This window comes from Poecilia mexicana, unplaced genomic scaffold (assembly GCF_051168715.1).
Source record: "Poecilia mexicana isolate PSO_F unplaced genomic scaffold, ASM5116871v1 scaffold_5, whole genome shotgun sequence".
In the NCBI taxonomy this organism is placed as follows: Eukaryota; Metazoa; Chordata; class Actinopteri; order Cyprinodontiformes; family Poeciliidae; genus Poecilia; species Poecilia mexicana.
The window spans coordinates 20888168-20910909 of NW_028263374.1; the positions used below are offsets into that span (position 1 = coordinate 20888168).

At 37.0% G+C, this 22742-nt stretch overlaps 2 protein-coding genes across 2 annotated transcripts; one reads left to right on the forward strand and one right to left on the reverse strand.

Annotated features, from left to right (window-relative positions):
- Nucleotides 1-1625: 1625 nt before the first annotated feature.
- On the forward strand, nt 1626-13497 carry tespa1 (thymocyte expressed, positive selection associated 1). The gene is made up of 12 exons (XM_015004783.2): nt 1626-1928; nt 4665-4854; nt 5016-5058; nt 5947-5987; nt 6481-6534; nt 7203-7242; nt 7539-7580; nt 7729-7824; nt 8273-8481; nt 8598-9688; nt 11097-11181; nt 12621-13497. The coding sequence occupies exons 2-12, from the start codon at nt 4710-4712 to the stop codon at nt 12710-12712; spliced, it is 1938 nt and encodes a 645-aa protein (XP_014860269.2). The 5' UTR covers nt 1626-1928; nt 4665-4709; the 3' UTR covers nt 12713-13497.
- Nucleotides 12910-22359, reverse strand: tarbp2 (TAR (HIV) RNA binding protein 2). Its single transcript, XM_015004821.2, has 7 exons — nt 22105-22359; nt 19575-19889; nt 19357-19426; nt 18306-18423; nt 18050-18177; nt 17672-17867; nt 12910-16449 (listed from the first exon to the last, which is right to left on the reverse strand). The coding sequence occupies exons 1-7, from the start codon at nt 22155-22157 to the stop codon at nt 16292-16294; spliced, it is 1038 nt and encodes a 345-aa protein (XP_014860307.1). The 5' UTR covers nt 22158-22359; the 3' UTR covers nt 12910-16291.
- Nucleotides 22360-22742: the final 383 nt, after the last annotated feature.

Below are 22742 nucleotides of genomic sequence, written 5' to 3' on the forward strand. Positions count from 1 at the left end.
TCTCAATCACTGCTGCAGCGTAAAAAGTCTTAAACTCTCCAGCACACTATGTTCAAGCTGTCCTTTTATGTTTGGGGAAAAAAGAATAAAAAAAAATTAAAATGTTTTCTTGAAGTATGTTTAAGTACAAATGTAAATTTAAAAATACATGTTGGTAACACCATTGAGTTCAAGAAAAAATGTAAATATACATAGACCAACTGCAGCTAACAGCTTTAACAATGAGCTATTTTGGTGTTACCCTGAAAAATGTACAAATGTTTTGTTAGAGCCAACAAAATGTGGCTCTAATTGCACATGCACAACTGAACTAGAGCATGATGGAGGTCAGAAAGAAACTCGAGATGCGCAGAGTCTCATCCATGAATGCCTGCAGGGGGATTTTCAGTCAAAATATTACGGCTTCTTTGGGGTATTCTGTCTAGACGTGGAGTCAGAAGCTCAAGCAGATCAAAGCTTGTGACCAAAATCACTCAGAAAGGAGGCAGAGGAAGCCACTAGCAGGCTGTGGCTGAAATGCAAACAACACTGGAGCAACCCACGTAGCAGAGACTATAAGAACAGAGTGCAACATGGGAATGTCAGGGGAGTGCCAGCAAGCTCTCTAGAGAACCCGACATGACCCAGTTAGGCACAGAGGAACCAAACCACAAGCATTCATCAAGTGGATTTATAACATAAGTCATCAATTATTTGCATCAATTAAAAGACTTCCCTGCCTTGTAGATAATAATTAAGAATTTAAAGTGTTACAGGGCAAAGAACAATAAAATGCACATAAAAAAAATGTTTGAAATGTGATTAACTCATGGTGTAAGCTTTGTTAGAATAAAAACATCTTCAGTTAAGTTGAATGACTTTTTATTAATAGCCAAAAAAAGTACTCAAGTAAGTGTCATTACCAGATAACAAATTCAGACAGAAGAGATACATTTACAGTTTCTTTTCTTTCACAAAAAAGGCTTTTAAAACCAATACTTACAGTAGGTAATATAATATATTGGAACGTTACACCAATGCCTGCTGTATATCCACTTGACCTCTAAATGACACTTTAGGCTAAACAGATACAAATATTAGAACAACAACACTTGTGTACAAACAAAAACTTTGTCTTATACTGTAAAAGTGTGTCTGATGCATTTTTGGTTAAAATATGCTTGTACTTGACTCACCAAGAAACTTCCTTACAAAATCTCTATTTTTGCATGCGAGAAAAAAAAAAAAAAAAAAAAAAAAAATTGCACTTTCGGGAAGGTCATACCAAAGTTATGCATTGTGGTCTTACTCATACCAAAAGTGGAAATAACGTAACTTTAACCGCAGGCAATTGTTTAAATCTGACATAATGCTCTTCGTCCTTACGGATTGTTTATTTAGAGGATGCTAAATACATTACTGTAATGTGGAAAACCCCAAATAAAAATAAAACAATGCCACACAGTTACTTTGCGGAAACTAAGCTTACATTTTCCTGATTTGTAAAGCAGGCAATAAAAAAAACGAGAAAAAAAAAAAACATCGTGTTGTACTAACAGCGTTACCCATGACATTTCCAGCAACCTGTCAGGGTGAGCGCTTGTTTCATGCAGGATGTGCCGCAGCTGCGTCCCACGCCACGCTGATAACTTCAGTCTGTCAGATGAGATGCAAACTCACTTCCTCAGACGCGCCACGGCCAAGCAATGATCCAACCTGTCCGCGCTGAGCAGGGGACAGGCTTCGCTGGAAATCAGCTCAAACCCCGGCTATTTATCTCTGGGCCCATCTCTGATAGAGGCAGGCGCGCTGAGCGGAGGCTATTTTAACAGACCGCTTAAAGACGGCGGATGAAGGCGCTCATACTGTCTGCCTCAGTGAGTCCGGTTCAACAGGAAACCAGAGCAAGTGCGCCGCTTACAGAACTGAAACCTGCAGCGTGCATGAAGGTAAAAACTCTCGTCTCTTTTGAAAGTTTACTCGCTGCTTAGTAGTGTAGAAAAGTAAATGTATTTTAACTCAACTTGTTGCATTTTGAAGATGTTTCTACTTTTACATTTGGTCTGCACACTTGATCAAATGTAGAAAGCACCTTCCGAAAGTCGAATAGGCTATATCTATTTATATCAAGATAAGTCCTTCAAGTTCTTTTTTATTAAGGTTTGCCATAAACCTCGGTGAAAATGATCTACGGTCGTGCTGATTTTATCATTAATGGTTCCTATGCTTGCACTAGTCTGCACTGCAATATAACCACACAGTAAGTCAAATTATTATTTTCTGTACAATGTTGCCTGGACTGAAATCATTTTGTTTTCAGGCACATTCCTCTTTTTATCATGGTTTAATTTGAACTGTCTTAAGTTTGGAAGAGACTAATTAGTACAATTTTGAGAAGACATAAGGTTTATGATAACATGATCTCTTCATGGGACTATTTTTATTTCAACTTGTGCATATTTTGTATATGGTTTGTCCTGATCTGCAATATTGTTATTTTACCCTAGTTTTGGCTTGGTGCAGAGATATACACACACATATATATATATATATATATATATATATATATATATATATATATATATATATATATATATATATATATATATATATATATATATATATATATATATATATATATATATAATATATATATATTAATAGGGGCATACAACTGTACAATCTTTTAACAGATCTATTTTGTATGAAATCTTACAACACAACATCCATATTCAAACACTGTGGAAGAGGATTTCAGTTGTGTGGGCTGCCAAGTCATGCCACATTTCCGCTAAAAAGGCGGGGAAGCTTTAGAAAAATGCAAAAACCAAGCTAAATCAAATACAAAAGACAGTTTTTTATTATTTCTCCTGGCAAGCTTCACTTTTGTTAAGAAAGTTTATATATTTAAACACATTTTTAAAAAAGTAATGGAATAAACTTACTCCAACGCTTCCTTAATTTTATCATTTGCATTTGGAAACTTAAGACATAAAGTGTTATTTTGCAAGCTCTATCTGTCTCCAATCTTGCTAGACTCCAGGTTTTAACTTCTCAGCATTTTCCAGTTCTTCTGGTCAGATTTTCCAACTTGCAACAGTTTTCAGATGACTCCACTGACCGGAACAGCAGGAAATTGGCAGGAGAACAAATATACACTGTGTGTCAGAGAAGCCACAGTAACATAATCTGCACTGAACATCACCTGCTAATGTTCTCCCAGACTTGCAAAAGTGAGCTCAAAAGATGCCACAATTACAGGATCTAATCGCTTTCATCTAAAACTGAAAAGCAAGACATATGCTGGTACTTTTGGAAACACAATAAAGCTTACTGATTATTACAATTATGAAAAGTAATCTTGCTTGTGTCTCACTAGTAAGACACAAGCAAAGATATAGAATAAACAACATTAGGTACTTTCTGCACAGAATAAAAATGCTTTTCTTTGTCAGCCTCGTCATATTTGAGAAAGAATAATGAGCTGATATTTGATTAGGCTATCAGTTCAGGCATTTGGCCTGCAGTCAACTGTAGCTTTAAAGCAAAATTATCTTAATAAGATTTACACACTGTGATCCTTTTGTTCAATTGTTTGTGTTTCTCATTACAGATTATATTTCCCAGCTGCTAAATTTGTCTATCTTGTCCATCTCTTGTGAAGCAAAAGCTAGTAGATGGTCAACAGTGACTTAATGCCGTAGAGCCAAGAAAACTCCAGTCTCGTGTTGATGAAATGTCTTCAAACTGGGACAGTGTTAGGTAAAAATGTAGCAGTTTTGTAACCATAACTTGAAACTTTGGATTACTTTGATACTAGTAACTGGCCTATGCCTGTCAGCTCTGGAAAACTCATAACTACTCACCCGTTAAAGGACCTCATGGTTGAACCATTACACCATTACTAGCATTTCTTTCAGCTCTTATGTCCTCATGTTCTTTTCTTCCCCCAAACACAGCTGTTGCATGGACCTTTCTGAGCACAGAACATGTCTGCTCTCTTTGTTTTCGAGATTCTCTCGTCCCTTGAAACTTGAGAGTGGCATTATTTACCTTCTTCACTCCCAAATATAATTCCAAATGTAAGTTCTAGGTACAGAGTTGGACAGTTTTTAATAATAAAGTTTGTCTTAGTTGCTACAGAATCTTTGTTGCCAAAAATTCTCGTGCAGCTGTGACTTCATGTCTTGAAGACTTCATTTGCTCTTTAGATGGTGAAAGACACATTTTTGGTAAATTTGATATGTAAAATTCTTTTTGAATCTATGATTTTTTTTCTGAGTTGGAGCAATGAGGTGAGCTACAATCAGTCCATACTTGGAAATACTAAACATATGGTGGATTCTTGTTTTATGCTCAATTTTGTCATTCTAAGCAGTTCTTAGCAGTTAAGATGAACTGTATCCTCAAAAAAAACAAAAAAAACAAAAACCTGTTTTGTCTGTATTTGATCTGCACTTTGGCTTTGACTATAAAGATTCAAACAAATGAACATGTCACACATTGAAACATGTTTTGACAATCTTCTCAGCTTTTCTGGGAATGTGTTTGCTCATACAGAAAAATGAAAGCAGATTCTTAAATATCTTTTGGAAATAGTCTTAAAATATCTTGAAAATATCATCAGGCTCAAAAATCAAACAACAATAAAAATCTTGAATTACATTTAATTTTTTTTGTTTCAGAGCTTTGAACCCGTCATGCCCTGCAGCCATTGATGAATTGAGGTGATGGATAGGTCATCGTCCACCGTCAGGCGGCGAGCCTGGATCAACAGCAGCCGGCAATGGCCGACAGTGGAGGACTTGGAGGGTCCGCTGTGTAACCTCGCAGCCTCGGCCTCCATAGCAGATGACGATGATGTCTTTTCTGATGGTGAGGGCAAACACGACTCTTTAAGTACTTTACCCACTGTATTTAATTTGATCAGATTTTAACTTTTCTAGACGGAAAAACAAGTTAGTTCACTGTGATCAGAGCTGTCAATGAGGAACATGTTTACTTCATAAGAGTACTCATATGTGTCATTTTCACAGCCAGCTTCACTGGAAAGATTGAGAACTGGCTCCTTGGTTGTGGGTGAGTTAACCTGTTTTTGTTTTTTTGTTTTTTTAATAAGTTCATAACTGCTGACTTTCACATTTTCCAGCTGGTAAGATGTATATCAATGGAAACTACAGCAGACAACAGAGTGCAGCGAGAGTGGAAACTCTCTCTGAAGTCAGGTGGTGCAGCAAGGTGATGTTGTGAGGTTACCACAGAAGTTTTTTTCTGCTGCAGTAGCCTGAGGTGCTGCATTCTTATAGTTCCACTGGAAAAAGAGAAAAAGAAAAATAAGCTTTCAATCAACCACAAACTGAAATTGCTGAGGTGACCTTCTCTTGAGTTAGATTCTTTTTTTTTTTCCTTTTTAGCTGTTTCACCAGGGGTGTCATGATTTAAAAGGTGTAAAAGTTCCCAGTACAAAAATAACTCATGAGTACAGCTTCAGCTCTTTGACGTATCTGAAATTACCTTGAGGTATAGGAAATAACAGTTTCTTCCTTTTTTTTTTTATGAAACAGATTGTAGAAACAAGAAACAATACTTTATGGTTTAGTGTCAGTCACTGAGAGAGAAGCACTTGTGGAATGCAGAAACACCCCAGAGGACAGTAAATCACCATCTAAATGGGCTTTTACTACCCTGCTGAGAGCATTTAGAGGAATAGCTGGTGCCTGAATGTATTCTCAGAAGTGAAAATGAAAATGAGTAGATTTGCTTGGCGTTAACCTGAATGTTAATATTTCTCTACAAGAGGAAGTTGCAAGACTTCAGCAGAATGCTGATTATGAAGGGTGGAACAAACTTTCACTGTGACCTTGCCTGCTATCCTTTTTCACATGAAACCAGAGATGCAAACGCAGCACCATGTTTGATAGAAGCATGCAAATGACTTGATTGTGTTTGTGCATCTGTGTCTTGCAGATCTGATGTCCGCTTGGAGAACAGCAGCCAGCTAAGTTTCGGTGAGACACACACACACACCCTACCATGAACACCTTACCATTAGGGTGCTTGAGAAAATGTTGAAAAAAGAGCAGGATCAATTCAAATGTATGGCGTTCAGTACAACGCCTCATATTTCTTATTTTCATGTGGGGATTTTACCTAAAAACACCTCTAGCTTCCGCAATTAAAAATGCTGTATAATGAAATCAAAGCTCTATTACTTGATAATATCCAGAAAAAGTTTGGTTAGATGTCTGCTGATTTTCCTTATTCATCATATTGAGGGAATTGCATCTCTAACTGGGTTATTTAGCGTTTTCTGTATCATGCTTATTGCGATAAGCTAAAATCTGTTTCAACTGGTGAGGTTGAAATAAATAAATAATTGCAAAAGCTTTAAATATGTGAGTTTAAAAATCTTAATTTAACGTCTGCATAATTTGCACAGTGTCTAATTTAAAATGTAACATGTTTAAAGTGTAACATTTCCATATCTGATTGCTTTTTAAGAGTCTGCACTGCAAGCCAACACCTTTTGTGACGACCTGAGCCTTGGAGCTGATGGTATGATCAGACATGAACTCAAACACGCAAACACTCACGCCACAAAATGGTTTCTATGTCCTCAAAGGGCAATATTCATGACGATCTCTATTTAATTTGATTATCTGAAATATGGCTTCAACCTAAATTTGCACACACAGACAAGTAAGGGGAAGTAATGAGTCGGCAAAAGTTTTAAATAAGCAAATCGGGTATTGTTTGGTTATGGTTATTTTTAAACTCCGCTCCTGGATCAGTAGGCAGGACTTTTCACATGTGAAAAAGAAAAGCTTGTCTCAAGTATTTTTTTTACCTCCTTATCTTGTTGGAATATTTCGTGTCGTTGCAATCTAGGTATTATGCAATGATCATTTCAGAGAGATAATTTAACATTTACGCTAAACTAGAACCAAGCCGCAAAGATAAGCAGTGAAGTTGCCGCATTTTTGTAGATTGTAAAAATAAAAAACAGCTGCAGTTCTCGACTGGATGGAAAACAACCCAGAAAACGAATGGATATCCAAGCAACATTTAAATCTTAAAATGAAGTAATAAAATAGATGTTTTCTCTTCAGATTCATTCTGTTAAATTCATATTACAGATACTAAATTGCTAATTTCTTTATTGTCACATAAAGTAGTTCTTACTGTCATCAGCAATAATTAATGCTTAATATTTTTTCCCTCAGCCTCAATTATAAACTTTGGAGGAACTACAACTAACTATCGGTAAGTAGAAACTTTCCACTGGTTCAACTGTTTTCTACACATCTCGCATAACTAATATAGTTTTTTTATTTTTGAAAAATAATTAAAGTCCTGGTAAAAATACATGTTTCACACATTCACACCCTGAAGCTATTTCTTTGCTGTAGCTTACCTGGAAGTTACTGTAAAATTTCTGGAAATGTTGTACCAAAACTATTTGAATTTCTGAATTTGCAAAACATTTCTCGAGAAACTTTGCTGAACTATTTTTCTTTTTTTTTTTTTTTTATTTATTGTTCTCCATAATGCCTGTCCAGAAATCGTTCCTTCACAAAACAGCTCAGCAGGGTCAGCAGCAGGTTTGTTGTTTACTTGCATCTCAAACTCAAAATCAAACTTTTTTTGGCATTTCTCCCCCTGGAAAGGAGTGAGTGAGTCGCTTGATATCTGACCACTTTAAAAAGTTTTAGGTATTGTAACATTTCACTTTTTTTTTTTTTTTTTTAGTACTCCTCTCCAGAAACTATGCCCACCGTCACTCAACCTGGGCCACAGCATGGCCTCCAGCTGCCTTTCCTCCTCCACTTGGAAAACAGTATCAAGGTGAGGTTTGGAAATTGGTTTAATCCATACATTTTATGTAGTAACCATATTAATACAGCTAAGGTTTTTGCTAAAGAAGCAGATTGTTCAGTATCTTAACTGTATCACACCTTTTATTTGTGGAACTTATTCTGTCACTCTTTTTCCTGCCACTTAACTTTTACAGTCAAAGTTAATTTTATTTCTATAACACATTGAAACAAAACCGTTTAAGTAGAAAGTCACCAGTAACTTAAACAGAAAGTTGTATAGCACAACAAAACAATGAGAGATGTTCAAATAACATAAACGGCAAACATAATATAGTCAGTATAGTAATTCTCAGCTATAGCTTAAAGTCTGAGAATAGAATTTTTTATGAGCTTCACTTTTAAAATACATTTATTTCTGAAATAAATTGTTTGATGTGAAATAATTGAGATGCGCCTGAATGTATGTCTTCTTTCAGTGTGTCAGAGGTTCTGCAGATATGTTCAGAGGATGCAGAGGAGACTCTGTACGAACTGGGTTTTGGCTGCGAAGAACCGCAGGTCACCGTTCGCATCCCTCCTCGATTCTTCACCTTCCCCTCTCAGGCTCAAGGCATCAACTTCCGCCTCTTCCTGGACGCCCAGATCCGGCGAATAAGAGAGGAGGACCCCAGCCTTTCACTTGCCAGTATGGATTCGTTACATCTCTCTATCTATATGTCAGTGGAGTGGTCTTGCATTGCTAGAAGTGTGAAGAAGCAAAGTGGTTTGCATCTGTTTATTTGCATTCTATTCTTCTTACAGGTCGTTTCAGACAAGTGCAAGTGCTTACAGCCATGGCCAATGCTTTCTATTCCCTCTACTCCCACGTGTCCCGCACTCCTCTCCAGAAGCTGGCCACGCCAGAGTTCAGCTTCTCCTCTCCTGTGGAGAGGATTGAACGGTTTAGGACCAGTGTTCGCAGCGAGCCTCGCTCTCCTGTGGAGAGGCTGAAGGACACTGTAAACAAAATGTGCCTCTACACCGGCTCTCCTCGCGGGTCGGACTCCACCTCTCCACAGCCCTCACCCAGAAAGAGATCCAGCCTTCCTGACGTGGTGGATGTAATGCTGAAATTCAAGACCGGGAGTGCCAAGAAGCTGGATTTGGGGGAACATGACAGGTGTGGATCTTGTGAGGATTTTAGGCTGCTATCAGATGGTGGAGATATAGCGCAAGTGAAGCAGACTGTAGAGGACACAGACATTTGCAAGGAGGAGACGCCTGACAACGAAGAGGCAGATAATGCTGATAATGTCAGACAAGAATATTGTGAAAGAACATCTCTAACGTCATCATTGTCAAGAGAAACCGTGATAGAAACAGAAACTCTGCTAGCCACAAATCGGTCAGAGCTGGACTCATGTTTGACACAAAGGGACACAAGGACTCCTGCCGCCAAAGTTTCATATGATCTAATCTGCCCTCCAATAGTGGAGCGTGTACATCAGGCTTCTTTCTGTTGTCAAAACCAAAACCGCTTCCTTCATATCTCTGGGACAGAAAGTAGAGACAGACTAAGCTCTCCAGTGCAAACCCCTACCTCTGAGCCTAATGAAGACTTACACTCTGAATCTAATAGAAAGAGCCTACAGGTGGATGGATCTGGATCACCTCTGGTTCTCGAGCCTAGAGACAGCAACGCTCACTGCTGCATCACGGTGACGGGCTTCGAAGACGAGGACGAGTCCTCGTCCTCCAGGAACTCCTGCCATGCTTCACCTGACTTATCCAAGCGGACTCCTGCAGAGCTGTGTAATGAGGGAGAGGGACAGTACCTGAACCCGTTAACCCATCCGGGCCTGGGCAAATTCTCCAGCAATCGTCAGCAGGTCAACTCATTTGAGCTGGAGGAGGTACAGAAGCTTTTAATGGTTTAAAAATCTAACATACGATTTGATGATGAATCTAAACTGCACTTAGGAAGTTTAAATCAGTCTTAACTCAGTGAGTGAGACAAATTAATTACACAATCATCAGTCAATCAATAACTAAGTAAACTATAATTATTATCAGGGCTGAAAGATTGTTGGCATGACAAATGGAAATTTCCTCCTGAACTTCATGCTTATATTTAGTTTTGGCCACTGGTTCGTGTTCCATTGCCGTTTTGTGAGGAGCTATTTTAAACTGCTTCGTTGTTGTTGTTGTACAACATTTTTTTGCATCATTTTCTTTTGAAGTCATTTTGGTTTATTTGCAATTCAGGCATGGAACATGGAGGCCCATAGGAGCAAAACATAAAAATTTAAAAAAAGGAAAATATAATGTGCTTGTAGGAAAACTATAAAAAACTGCATGGGAACTAACTGAAGAAGATACTTAATAATTAATAACTAATTTGAACTTAATTAAAACAGTTGTGAAAAAGACTTTGGATCAATTCACCTCTTTGTCACTTCCTACTTCCATTTTTGTGCTTATATTAATTTGATCCAATTCTGTTTTACTCTGATAAACATGTCCATGACATATGAACTAATTTCTTTGCAATAAGTATTTTCATTAATTATTTGAGAAAAAAAAATAATGCAAAGCTTTTCTAAAATATGACAGATTGTGACACTTGATCAAAGCAAAGTTACTTTGAGCAACCTCCTGTTGGCAGAAAGTATTTCAAAGAGTCACATAGTATTTAAATATAAAAAAAATACTTCGAATCCCTAGTTGCTAAAGTGAGCACATGATGTCCAGATGGACATGGCTCCAAAGATAGAAAGGTACAAAATAGCCAAAGGGAGAAATACCAGCAACCCATAACAAATAAGCCTGAATCTATTTATTAGCATAGTCACCCCTCAGGGAAACCACAGTTTTACTGAAAATGTTACAATGATTTAAAATCTACATTTTAAGCAATTTAGTAATGTTTTATTTCAGATAAAACATGTCTAGTTTGTAATTTGTAGTTGGAAAAAACAAAGTAATTTATGTTGGTGGATTTATCAGTATTTTCTCTTTTGAAACTATCTAGTGTTTTCTACAAGGATATTTGATTTTGAAAATATATGTTCTGCAATGCTTATGGGCCAGTATGTTGGGATACTAGCAAAACCTGAACACCAACAGACTAAGAGGACAAAAAGAAAAGTCAAATGAAGTTTTGAGTCAGTAAATAAGCTTCAGTTTAGCTTAGCTAAAAGCTAAACTGAAGCTCTTAAATAAGCTAAACCAAAAACTCTTGGTTAGTAGTTGCTCACATTTCTTTCCTTGGTAGAACAAAGTGCATCTTGGTTAAATATTTTTAATTTGCTCTCCTCTTAGGTGCATAGTGCAGGAGAGGAAGATTTTGGACAACCAGAAGCGAGTACCGGCACTTCGTCACTCTCTAGAAAACATTCACGCAAAGGTGACAAATGCTCATATTTATTTGTGTGACTTTTTGCATAAAGACTTTATATGAACCAAAGTTTCTTTGTTCACACTGAAGGGGATTATTTTTTGGTCCACAAACAGCAGGGTGCATAAGTGGGCGAGGAGAAGGATGTTATCAGCTCACACATGTGTTAAACGAGTTTGCATGTTTTATTTCTATGCTTCTTCTTTCTCAGTGATAGAAAGCAACACTTCATTTATGGCTCACTTTAGGGTGTCATATAGTCATTAGCAGCGGTCAGCTAATGGATTCTGACAACTTGTGTAAAAGCAGCTGTGTGACTGGAAAAGTATTCTCATCCCTTAAACTTTTTTTGTCAAATTGCAGCCACAAACTTTAACATAGGGTTAGGGTAATTTTATGTTTTAGGGAAATAAAAACTGCATAATTGTAAAGTGGAAAGAAACTAATCCAGGGCTATAGGTTGATACCACTCAATAACATTCTGCATAACCAATTTACTTCAGGGGTCACTTGATTAAAAGTCTGCAATCAGATTTATTCTGATTTTAATCTCAGAATAAATTCACTTGTTCTAAGTAGAGTCAACTATTAATTTAGGACAGCACTAATCCAGCCTCTTCAGAAGTGAGTCAAGAAAGAAAGGCCAAAAAAATCCTGCAATTTACCAGAAACTAGGGATCACAACTAACGTAAAGGTTGGTTCTTTGGTCAGATGCATCCAAAATGCTATGTGAGGTGGAAAACTACTGTACATCACCATGAAATGCTACTAACAAAGGAATATCATGCTGTGGGGAGAAGAGAACTTGGTCAGAGTTGATAGGAAGATGAATAAATAGAGAGCAATACTGCAAAATATTTGAGACTGGGTTGCAGATTCATCTTTGGTAGGATAGTAACCATCAAAAACAGCCAAAACCATCATGAAATTGATCAAATAACAGGTCAGAACAGCAGAGTCAAAGTCTAAAGATCAAATCAGTGGCAGGTTTTAATAACTGAGAGTCACAGACTGTCTCCATCTATTCCAACTAAGCTTCAGCTAATTTGCAGGGAAACGTATAAAAAAACTTCCATACATGTGCAAAGTTTGTGGAAAGCCTTGCAGCTGTACTTTCTGAAAAAAGTGTTGCCTCAGGGGGCTGAATATAAATACAAGCCACACTATTAAGATAAAAAACAAACAGTTGTCATTTTCCTTTTTACTACCCACTACTTGGTTTATCACATAAGATTCCAATACACGTTCAAGGGGAGTGGATACTTTTTCAAGGTACTGAGCATGATGAGTGACACATGCATATTCAGGTCAATGAGCAGGTGTCTTCAAGGAGAAAACGATGCATTTTCTGTGCCAAATTCAGGTTAGACTGCAGCTGCTAAACAGTCTATAGTTCGCAGAACTTGGAGAAGAGCTGAATGTGTTGTTTTTTTTCCTGCTTGTGTAGGTGAAGTGGTGCGGGGCGACAGCGTGCAGTCGGACAGCAGTGGCTACGCAGACGAAGAAGTCAGCCCCTCGTTAGACAGACACGGCAGGTGACGGAGAGAAAAAGGCAGGACTAAAACGTACCACAAGATCTGGAAACCTTTTCCAGTTGGAAAGCAGATCTCCACATTGACTTTGCTTGAACTCTTAAAATGTGAATGTTTCAGAGGCTACAGACAAAAAAGAAAACGTGCAAAACATGATTATGTGAAACAGAACTGTGTAAACGAGCAAAGACTTGGACAGTGAAGTGTAACGGGATGGTACTTTAATTAGGGTAAAAACAACTTCAATTCTTACAAAAAATGTTTTATCGGGAAAAAAAAAAGAAGAAACATCGAAGTCCAGTAGAGATCGTATTTCATTTCATTTTTATAATGTATAAAAGTGCCAGCAAAGAGAGATGGTGAGTTTCAACTGAAGTTGAATAAAACCAGCTCATAACTTCCTCCTTTAATGATCAAAAAAACAGTTTGCATATCTGCCTTTTCTGAGAAATGTCTCACATGCATTTTGTAGGCAAACACATGAAACAGAAGATAGCTAAAACTATTTGTCAATACATACTGTAGAAGAGGGAGGGATTTCTTAGTAGTGGAGAAAGCTTTTACACAGAGACACAACAGTTTCTGATAATCACAAATCAAGTCAAAGTTCAAGAAGAGCTGAACAAAACACAAGTCAATGATGGTCATGACATTAACAATGTTTTAGAGGTAACGCTATAATTTATGTGCTGGGTCTGTGAGAAAGAGTGGATGTATTTTGTTACAATTACAGCAGCTCTCACCTGACACACCCTGTAAAAACGAGACCCTAATAAACTGTCGTAAAACCTTCCTGTACAACTTTGATTTTCTTTTAGATCTACTCCTGACTGATACCTTCAAACAATGATTGTTTAATCCTTTGGAACCTGTAGCATTGGCTGAAAGTTAGTAATAAGTAATGTCAAAAATGTCTTTCTGGGATGTAGAACTTTATGAAAGGATTATTATAATTGGTGGAATACTGAATCAAAAGGTGCTTTAAATGGGTATTCACTTAGGTATTTACATTTTCCTCTAATAATGTTTTGCTTGAATTGAAACTAAAATAATTTATGATTGTTTATTTTCTTTTTTTTACATAAGAACCTGTTGTTTTTTTTAAACAAGGATGTGTTCACAGTTGAGTCATTGTATAATAAGTCTTTAATTCAGGAGTAAATGTACTTCAGAACAGCTGTGGACACATAAAGCTTCTAATTCACAAACTATTAATATGGATGTGTGAAGGTCATACTTCTGAAACTTGTCAAGAAAAACAGATTTGCAGCTGGTAAGAAGGTGTAAAAAGCCTTAAAGTAAATTCATCTTTAAATTAGGGATTTGTTTCGCCTCCATTACCATCCTCCTCTACCAGCATAAACCTGCTAATTATAACTTTCACTGTAAATATAGCCAGGTCTAGGTTTTATTGTTATTCTCATATTTATAGAGATCAAAACAGATTTGTCCATCTTTAAGGGCATGTGCTATTGGTTTTTCCATTTTGAAGAGTGGCTTATAGAAATGTCACATTTTGTACCCCAGAAAAAAAGGACATCATGGATTACTAAACATTTATATTAAACTGTTTAGTAGAGGTGTGCCGATCGATCGGCCACCGATCATAATCGGCCGATTTCCGTGAAAAAGTGTATGATCGGTGATCGTCGATCAAGGTCTCTTGTTGCCGATCACCTGTATCTCATTTGCAGCCTGCGTGTGCAGCCGATCTCCTCTTTCCTTCACACTGCGCAAGCGCGCAGCAGTAAATCCTAAGCAATGTGGTGTGGAACTATAACGCTCTGAGAGTGAACGAGGAAATTTGCGTGTTGCGGTGGAAAATTACCTCGGGGGTGAAGCACGTCACAATGCATCAACACAACGAATCTAACGCGACATTTATAAAACAAAACAAAACAACACTTGACGGAGTTTTACTACATCGAGGCTCAACGCACTCACCCGAATTAGCATCATGGTCTGAAAGCTAACCAAATAACCTGAAAAATAATTTAAGTCTTCGAGCTGGCGGTGTAAGATGCTGGTTCTGTTCTCGTTGTTGAACCGCCGCTACGCGCTACTGGTAATGATATTTCACAGACGTTTCTGCTCCATCTGCAGTGAACTCTCAATCCGAACCTCTGCTTAAAGCTGAAGCACTAAAAAAAGAAACTATTTTAGATATGTATTAAAGCTTTCGCTGTCACACGGCAGATAATCTCTGAAAAAATAATCGATCTCCTCTGTCTCCTCCTGTGTTCTGCAGAATTACTCCGCTCGGTCAGAAACAACCAATCAGAACCAGCATTAATCAGCTAGCTAGGCTATCAGGAAGGATTGTTTATTTTGATGCAACCTGCGTTTGACTTTGAGTGAATGTTTCCTTTTTTACTTATTCGATATAGGCAGCTTTATTTGACTCATGTATAATTTATGGTACTGAGACTATTAAACATTATTTTACTGATTGCAGGTTTTTCAGTTGTCCTTTGACTGAATATCTGGTGTATTATACCTACAAGTATTTTGCATGTTTTATGCCTAAATTAGGTGAATTTATTGCCAGATCATTTTTTAATTTTGTCAGATCTCATAGTAGCATTTATACCTAAAGCAAAAAGTTAACAGTCAATCCAGGTGATCGGCAGAGGTCGGCCTCATTGGTGATCAGTATCGGAATCGGCAGCAGCAAACCTGATCGGAGCGTCCCTACTGTTTAGTAATCCATTATTATTAATTTCTGTATAAATAACAATACAACGATTATTTCATATTTATAGTGATGTTGCTGCAAATGATTTATTTTCCAAATACTTTTTTTTCCCACTCACTGATTAAAATAACATGAAAGTTGGATTTAAAAAAAAAAAAAAGTTTTTAAAAATGCAGTGATGACTACGTTTTAAGGCTTTTAACACAGCTTCACCAATAGTGCCAATAAATGTTTAGAGTTTTTTTTTTTTACAGTTTTCAGTCTTGAACATGTAGAAAATGACAGCAACAAACAGTCACTTGAGTCTTATTTTTTTAAGACTCGTGGAAGCTCATTTTTAAGGGATAGCAGCTAACATAATTCAATTTCTCGACAGAGTGGGAGTTTCTTTCACATATCCATTCACATGGATTTCATTCTGGGACTAATAAATAGTTAACTCTATATCTAGCTAGTCAAATAACCTAAAACAAATTATATTTTGCTGCAAAACATTGCCTACTCTGATACAGCAACATTTAAAGTTTCTGCGATATATGTATTTATTGGTCATATTTAGGAAAATATATTGGATTACATGAAGTCAGAAGTTTAAAAAAGGGGGAAAAGTTTTTTTTAAAACAATTTATGACAAAATTGTACATAATATGTTTAGAAATTTTAGACAGCAATATGAATAGTGGCACTATTAATCAATAAAAAAATAAAAACAATGACTCCATGTGTAAATATCAGGGCAGAAAAAGTTTCTCATTGTCAAATCTGAGGTTTCCTTGTTTTTGTTTTCTAAATATGTCACAAAAATACCTCCTTCGTCCAAAGAGGAGATGTTTGATGGCATATTGTGTACTGGTGAGTTCGAGTCTGTGGCTAGGAAACGGAGAAGGCGTGTCATTTCCCTCCTGCCATAATTTTCAGGTACTGCAGTGCGTTGTGAGCCGCGTTGGCTCGAGCAGCGTCTACGTTCTGAGCGAAGCCATGGCACACTGTGATTGGCTGCGTTGACAGCTCCACCAAACACTGACAGAGGCCGCTGAGGCTGCGCTCCTCTGAAAACAGAAACACAGGACAGGAACATATTATTACTGCTTCTTTTCTGTTCTGGCTAACTAACTGTTGTTATTTTCCATTAGACAGTCTGAGCGGATACATTTGCAAACAGAACTAGGTTACAACCTTCGTCCCACTGTTGCATCAGATATAGGCGTTTGCATAATATCACTTAAAATAGAAAGTATTTTGCATTGATTTTCATAGTTTTCAGTCAAAGCAATCAGGATAGCTACAGGAAAGAGGACAAACTTTTTAAAGATAAATAGAAACCTAATGTGTTTTATGGGTTCTGCAGGAAACAAAACCAAAAGCCTTTGGAGTCATAATATAATATAAGTCAATATCCACCTGTTCAATTTTGCCCTAAATTATTATTATTTTCTTGTAACATGCTTTTGCACATCTGGAGACTGATACTTTTGCCCTTTCTTTGTGACAAGACATCAGAATTGTTGTTCCATGTTTTGCAACAAATTCTCAACTGGATTTTGGTTTGACCTTTGACCAGGCCAGTCTAAATCTACGTTTCAGGTCGTTATCACAGTGGAAGGTGAACCTCTCTCAGTCTTAAGTATTTTGCACCCTTCGATGGGTTTTCTTCCAGGACATTTGGCAATATTAAACTCCCTAACAACTCTGAGCAGCTTCCTCCACAGCATGATGTTGCAACTAATATGGAATTTCACAATGGAAACTGTGTCTTAGCTTTCCTAACACACATTTCCCCCTACCTGTCATCATAGGTGGACAGAAAGTCTTTGTATGTTTGCAGTTGTGCAAAACTCTTTCCATTTTCAGATGATGGATTGAACAGGATGTTGTTTTATATCCCGAGTCTGCTTTAAACCCATCTAGAACTTAATCCCTAATATGTTTTAGTCGTCTTCATGTTGCCGTTTGTTCTCAAATAAACTCCTAAGGACTTCACAGAACAGCTGTATTTATCCTTAGATAAAATTAAAGATACAACTTTCCTTCCATATCACAGCTATGCACTACATGTTGTTAATTTCCCCCCTAAAAGTTAAATAAAACACATTCAGGTGGTTGTAATGTGGCAAAATGCTCCCCCAAAAATTGAGATGTATAAATATTTTTGCAACAAATTAGTCATAACTCAGGTTCATTAGAAGCTCAGCTGAAGCATATATATGGTGTGGCCAGACTGCAGCAAACTGAAGTGGTATTGGAGCTCTGTCTCAGAGTTCATGAGTTCACCTAGATCAAGGTAGCTGACGTCGAAGCGCTGCTCTGCAGAAAGGTCGCTCAGCAGGGAACAGAAGTTGGAGTCCGAAGGCATGCCCAGAGGGTGGCTGCGGAGCTGCAGGATCTTCTCTCCAGCAGAGTTGCGCAGGGAGTCCCACGTGCAGCTGTAGCCTTTACTTTTACCCGACTCCGCCCTGCTTCCCATGTGCTTTAATTACAGGAAACATAGATTCAACATCAGTTAGCAGACATTAAATTTCCTGACCAAAATACTAATTATACTTGTTACAGTATAGCATTTTCTACCTCAGCAGCCATCTTTTCCTACACTGATGCTTTATCACTTTTTCTGATCTTTATTCATTTTCGTAACGCCTGTTTGAATCTTACAATATTAAATGTGTCCTCCTCTGTTTCTGCGTCATTGCTACTCCTCAGATCCACCGGCACGTTGTGTATCCGTGAGAGCATCTTGGCGGCAGCATTTCTCTTGGCGAGTTTCTTAGATGTACCGCTTCCTGAGCAGAAAAAAAAAAACAGATTAGTCATCCAGTGGGACATAAAATCAAAAAGAAAACACACATTTGCGAGACAGAAGCAAACACATGAAGTATGTATTCTAAAAGTCAAACATTTTTAAATGTACCGATTTCTACAAATCTCTCGACTCTGCAGGTCATAGTGAACTCCTTGCGATGAGCTGGACCAGACTCCTGAGTGACTGTGTACTCTGGCAGACGCCATCCTTTCTGCACCACCAACTCCTGACAGAAATTAACACCAAAAATAAAAAAATATAAATACACAAAATGTAACCAAAAGGATGCATCGCAATAAAGTAGAAAAAAAGTTAATTTAGTTCAGTTATACATTTCAAAAGTTAAACTAGTTTATTATATAGATTCATTACACACGCCGTCTTTTTTTTAGATAGAATATTACATCAAACCAAAACTACCAGGATGCTTACTACTAAAATCTTATGGTCATGTTGTAACTTAACCAATCACAATAATTGAGTTCCTTCACAAGGTCCTTGCTGTTCACAGAGTACTATATTCAAGTACATGACTAGAAAGTTAAGCGGAGGAAAAACGTGTGATAGAAAAACCTGGATTTTACAACAAGGTTTTATTGCAAATGTTTCTGTCCATTGTCTGCTCTTTACCATTTATTTACATTCTAAAATGTTTTAATTTTGTAATAAACAAGTTTCACCAAAATATTACTCGTATAAAGAGCCAGAATGCCTGGCATTAAATACTTAACTAATATTTATTGTAGTTCAAGCAGTTATTTTCCAAATGCATTTTGTGTGCAGTGATAATAAATTTGTATACATTGTGAAGCCTAGTTCTGCAGTGCAATTTTAATCTTTTTTCCTTTCACTCAACTTTCAATGATTTTGTTTAGATATAACACTCTGGATGAGCAACTTCTTTGACCTTTTGTGACATTCTGCCTGTCAATTCATATGTCTTTCACATGATTTTGTGGATCAAAACATGACACTTTTTTAATGAATAGATATGATGTAACATGTAAATTTTGGGTTTTATTAGGTGCAAACCATAAAAATTTAATTTAATCATCATTATGTGTATAAGAAATCTACATAAGTTACTGATGTAGATTAACTTTACAATGATATTGTCATTTATTGCGATACAACTGTATAGCAGACAAAGATTTGTTACCTGCAGGGCTCCTACAGGGTTACATTCAGACTGCTGGGAACTATTTGAAGTCTTCATCTCTGACTGAGAGCTACACAAAACAAAGAAGGAAACACTCAAACCACACAAACCATTATCTTCCATCTGCTAAACGCTGAGCTGTCACTTAGGTTGGCTTGCAAGTGAAAATATTTACGCTGAATTAACATTTGTCTGCATAAATTAATCAGAAGTCTGACCTGTCTCCATCCACAGACACATCAACTTCAGTAAAACCGTCTTCTCCAAGAGCGACTCCAACTGGGCCTCCGAGGCCTCCCTTGAGCATCTTCAGAGCAGCCTCGGCTGCTTTGTGCTTGGCTGCTTTCTTGCTGGGCCCTTGGCCGGTGCAGCTGATCTCTCCAACAGAGACGCGGAATGTGAAGTTGGGCTGATGGGCCTGTCCCTCGGCCTTCAGCAGGTCGTACACTGGGGTTTTGCCTATCCGCGTTCCATACTCCTGCAGCAGACTGATGGGCGTCTTTCCGGGATTCACAGCCAGCATTTGCTCAATACTACAAACAACAAGAACAAAGAACACATTTTACCCTGCATGATGTCGAGAGTAATGGAAGCACTTTTTGTTTTGATTTTGTTTGTACATAAAAGTCTAAACTACCATCTCGTAAAGTTGCAAATTGATTCCAGCAACAGTCAAGATGAAAAGAAAAAGCTTGTTTTTGATGTTTCTAAAAGAAGCTAGAAAATGCCAGTCAACATGTTGCGCACACATTAAAAATAATAGCACGGTAAGATCTAGCAAACAAAGTTTAATTTTACCATATGCTGCCTTTTACAAGCATTTCTGTCTGTTTACATTTAATTAAAAGTAAAGTAAATCTAAGTTTATTGCAAATGAAATCAGTATTCCCTGCACAAATATTCACTCTTCACACTTAGATCAACAGGCGGATGCAGCATCCTGAAACAATCACTTAAGACAAAATACAGTAGAATAACAAAAAAAAAAAGTCATGCTGTTGTTTCTTGACACAGTTTTGGAACATAATTAAGAAGGAAATTAAGTATTGTTTTACTGAGCTTTCAAAATGGATGCTTATCAAAGAAACTATGGTGATAAAGACACTGAGTTGTGGGCAATTTGAAAGACTTAAGGGGATTTAGAGAAAGAAAAACATTCCCAGGATGGTAATAACAATAGAAACAATAGAAGGACATGGAGAAATAAGCTTGTCACAATAAGAACAAATCTGTAAAAATAGCTAAATCCTGAAATTGACAGTAATACAAAAGAACAAGGCCGGCGTGCGTCTTTAAACATACAAGTTTCGTATTATTGTTAAAGAAATATTAATCACTTTGCTAATGTTTCCTTTTAGCGCTCACCTGCATATGTGAGCAAGTATGAATGCACACATAGGTGTGTTTTTGAGAAGAAGCATAAAATTAGTTTTTTTGTACAAGGAGAGGAGATTTTTTTTTTTTCAATTAATATCTTAGTGATCAAAGTTGATCAGGATTTCCAGAAACTTCTAATTACTATCAATCACCCTTTTGTAAGATACTTGCCACTGGATGAGGACTTAAATTCATCCTGTCAACAGTGAGAAGGATCAGTAAGACAGGCTACTGTTTGAGAACTCCAGCAAAAATCTTGGGGTCACCACTAAATGGCTGAGAGCCCAAATTCCAACTGACTCCCTCATTTAAAATAAATAATAAATCACCCTGTTAGAAAAGCACAACTTGTATTTTGAACACTTTCAACTGAAGGCACTTTGAATAGTAAGTGGACTGAACTTATATAGCCCTTCTTCCAATCATTTTTACCACTGAAAGCACTTTACACTAGAGTCACATTCACCCATTCATATACCAATACACAGATTGGTAGGCACATTGACATGTGGAGGAGGAAGCTGGAATTGAACCTACAACTGATAGGTTCAATCACAAGTCTGATCACAAGACAACTACTCTTCCCACAGAGCCACAGTCAGTCACAGTTGAACTGCCTTGCTGCTGAAAAATGCTATATAAATTGACAAAATTTGACAAAATATCTAGTAAAGGAAATGTGGCCATTCTCACGTAACAATTTTATTTATTTATTTATGGTTTTAAAATGGAAAAAACAGATCTTTTGCAGAGTTTCATATTTATTCTACGGGATGTTGACTTTGGTGGAAAATTATAAAAAAGAAAGCATGTTTCCAACCTGATGACAAGAAAAAGATTTAAATAAATGTTACTGCTACTTTTAATGTCAATGCATTTATTCTATAAAAAAGCTAAAACTAGCCTATATTATCATATATATATATATATATATATATATATATATATATATATATATATATATATATCTGAAAACAACAGTTGGCTCTTTTATCATTTTTAGCCAAATTATTGAGGAGGTGTAGTGGAAAGTTTGAAGAGCCAATAGAGGCTCCAGAGAAGCAGGTTGTAGACCCCTTTTCAAAATAACCTAATTAAAGGGGGCGAAATAGAAATGCATGACACATCTTTATGATTTTTTTTCTTTCCACTTCATAATAAAGTGGTACTTTGTGTTTGTTTGTCACATAAAACATGAATGCTTAAATCCAAGATACCGCCTGTTAATTAAGTTAACTTGTAATGAAATAAACAGATCAGTTTAGAAAAAAACATACATGAAATCAAAATATTCTGAAGATCCTATAATACCATGATGTTTAACTGTGAGCCTGGATGCTCAACTCTCCCTGCGGCTCTAATCATCCTCACCTGGAGCTCCCGGAGTTTCTCTTCCAGCTCTCCGGTTCTGTCTCGTCGTTCATTACCTATAGCGTGCAGACGGAACCGATCGGTTTCGGATGGCAAATCCCCCCCACCAGAACATACACGAGCTTTCATTAGACGGTATTTATTATTGCCTCCAAGCAGATGATGAGGCTACAACATGATGGAAGGAGGGAAAGGAGAAAAAGAGAACCCCATCTGCTAAGCTTCGGCCCACAAAGATGACGTAGTTCGTGACGCCTTGTGAAAGTCGACTGCTGATTGACCCAAAGGCGTTCGAAGTTGAGGTTGTATTCCAACTTTCCCACCAGATGGTAGGCAAGATATCTACATATGTTGAACAAATAACAACAAAAACAAAAACAGTTGAACATTGTTTAACAAATGTGAACATATGGATTTAAACTGCAGCTTATATAATAGAAACCATCAAAGGTGAGTAACTAGTTACATTTACTCAGTTACATTTAATGGAGTAGCTTTTTTTAAGAAAACGTTCTTTTATGAGAAGTTATACTGATATAACTTCTCTTTTATGAGAAGTTATATCAGTATAACTTCTGATAAATATCAGAAGTTCCAAAGTTCCAATGTTTATAATAATAATAATAATAATAATAATT

Excerpts from the sequence above, each read along its gene's own strand:
- tespa1 (XM_015004783.2), top strand. The coding sequence starts at position 4,710 with ATGGATAGGTCATCGTCCACCGTCAGGCGGCGAGCCTGGATCAACAGC. Across the intron at positions 6,535-7,202 it reads CCTGAGCCTTGGAGCTGATG|CCTCAATTATAAACTTTGGA; the intron begins GTATGATCAGAC and ends TTTTTCCCTCAG. Across the intron at positions 7,825-8,272 it reads ACTTGGAAAACAGTATCAAG|TGTGTCAGAGGTTCTGCAGA; the intron begins GTGAGGTTTGGA and ends GTCTTCTTTCAG.
- tarbp2 (XM_015004821.2), bottom strand. The coding sequence starts at position 22,157 with ATGAACGACGAGACAGAACCGGAGAGCTGGAAGAGAAACTCCGGGAGC. Across the intron at positions 19,427-19,574 it reads GTGTCTGTGGATGGAGACAG|CTCTCAGTCAGAGATGAAGA; the intron begins GTCAGACTTCTG and ends TGTTTTGTGTAG. Across the intron at positions 17,868-18,049 it reads AGGAGGACACATTTAATATT|CACATGGGAAGCAGGGCGGA; the intron begins GTAAGATTCAAA and ends CTGTAATTAAAG.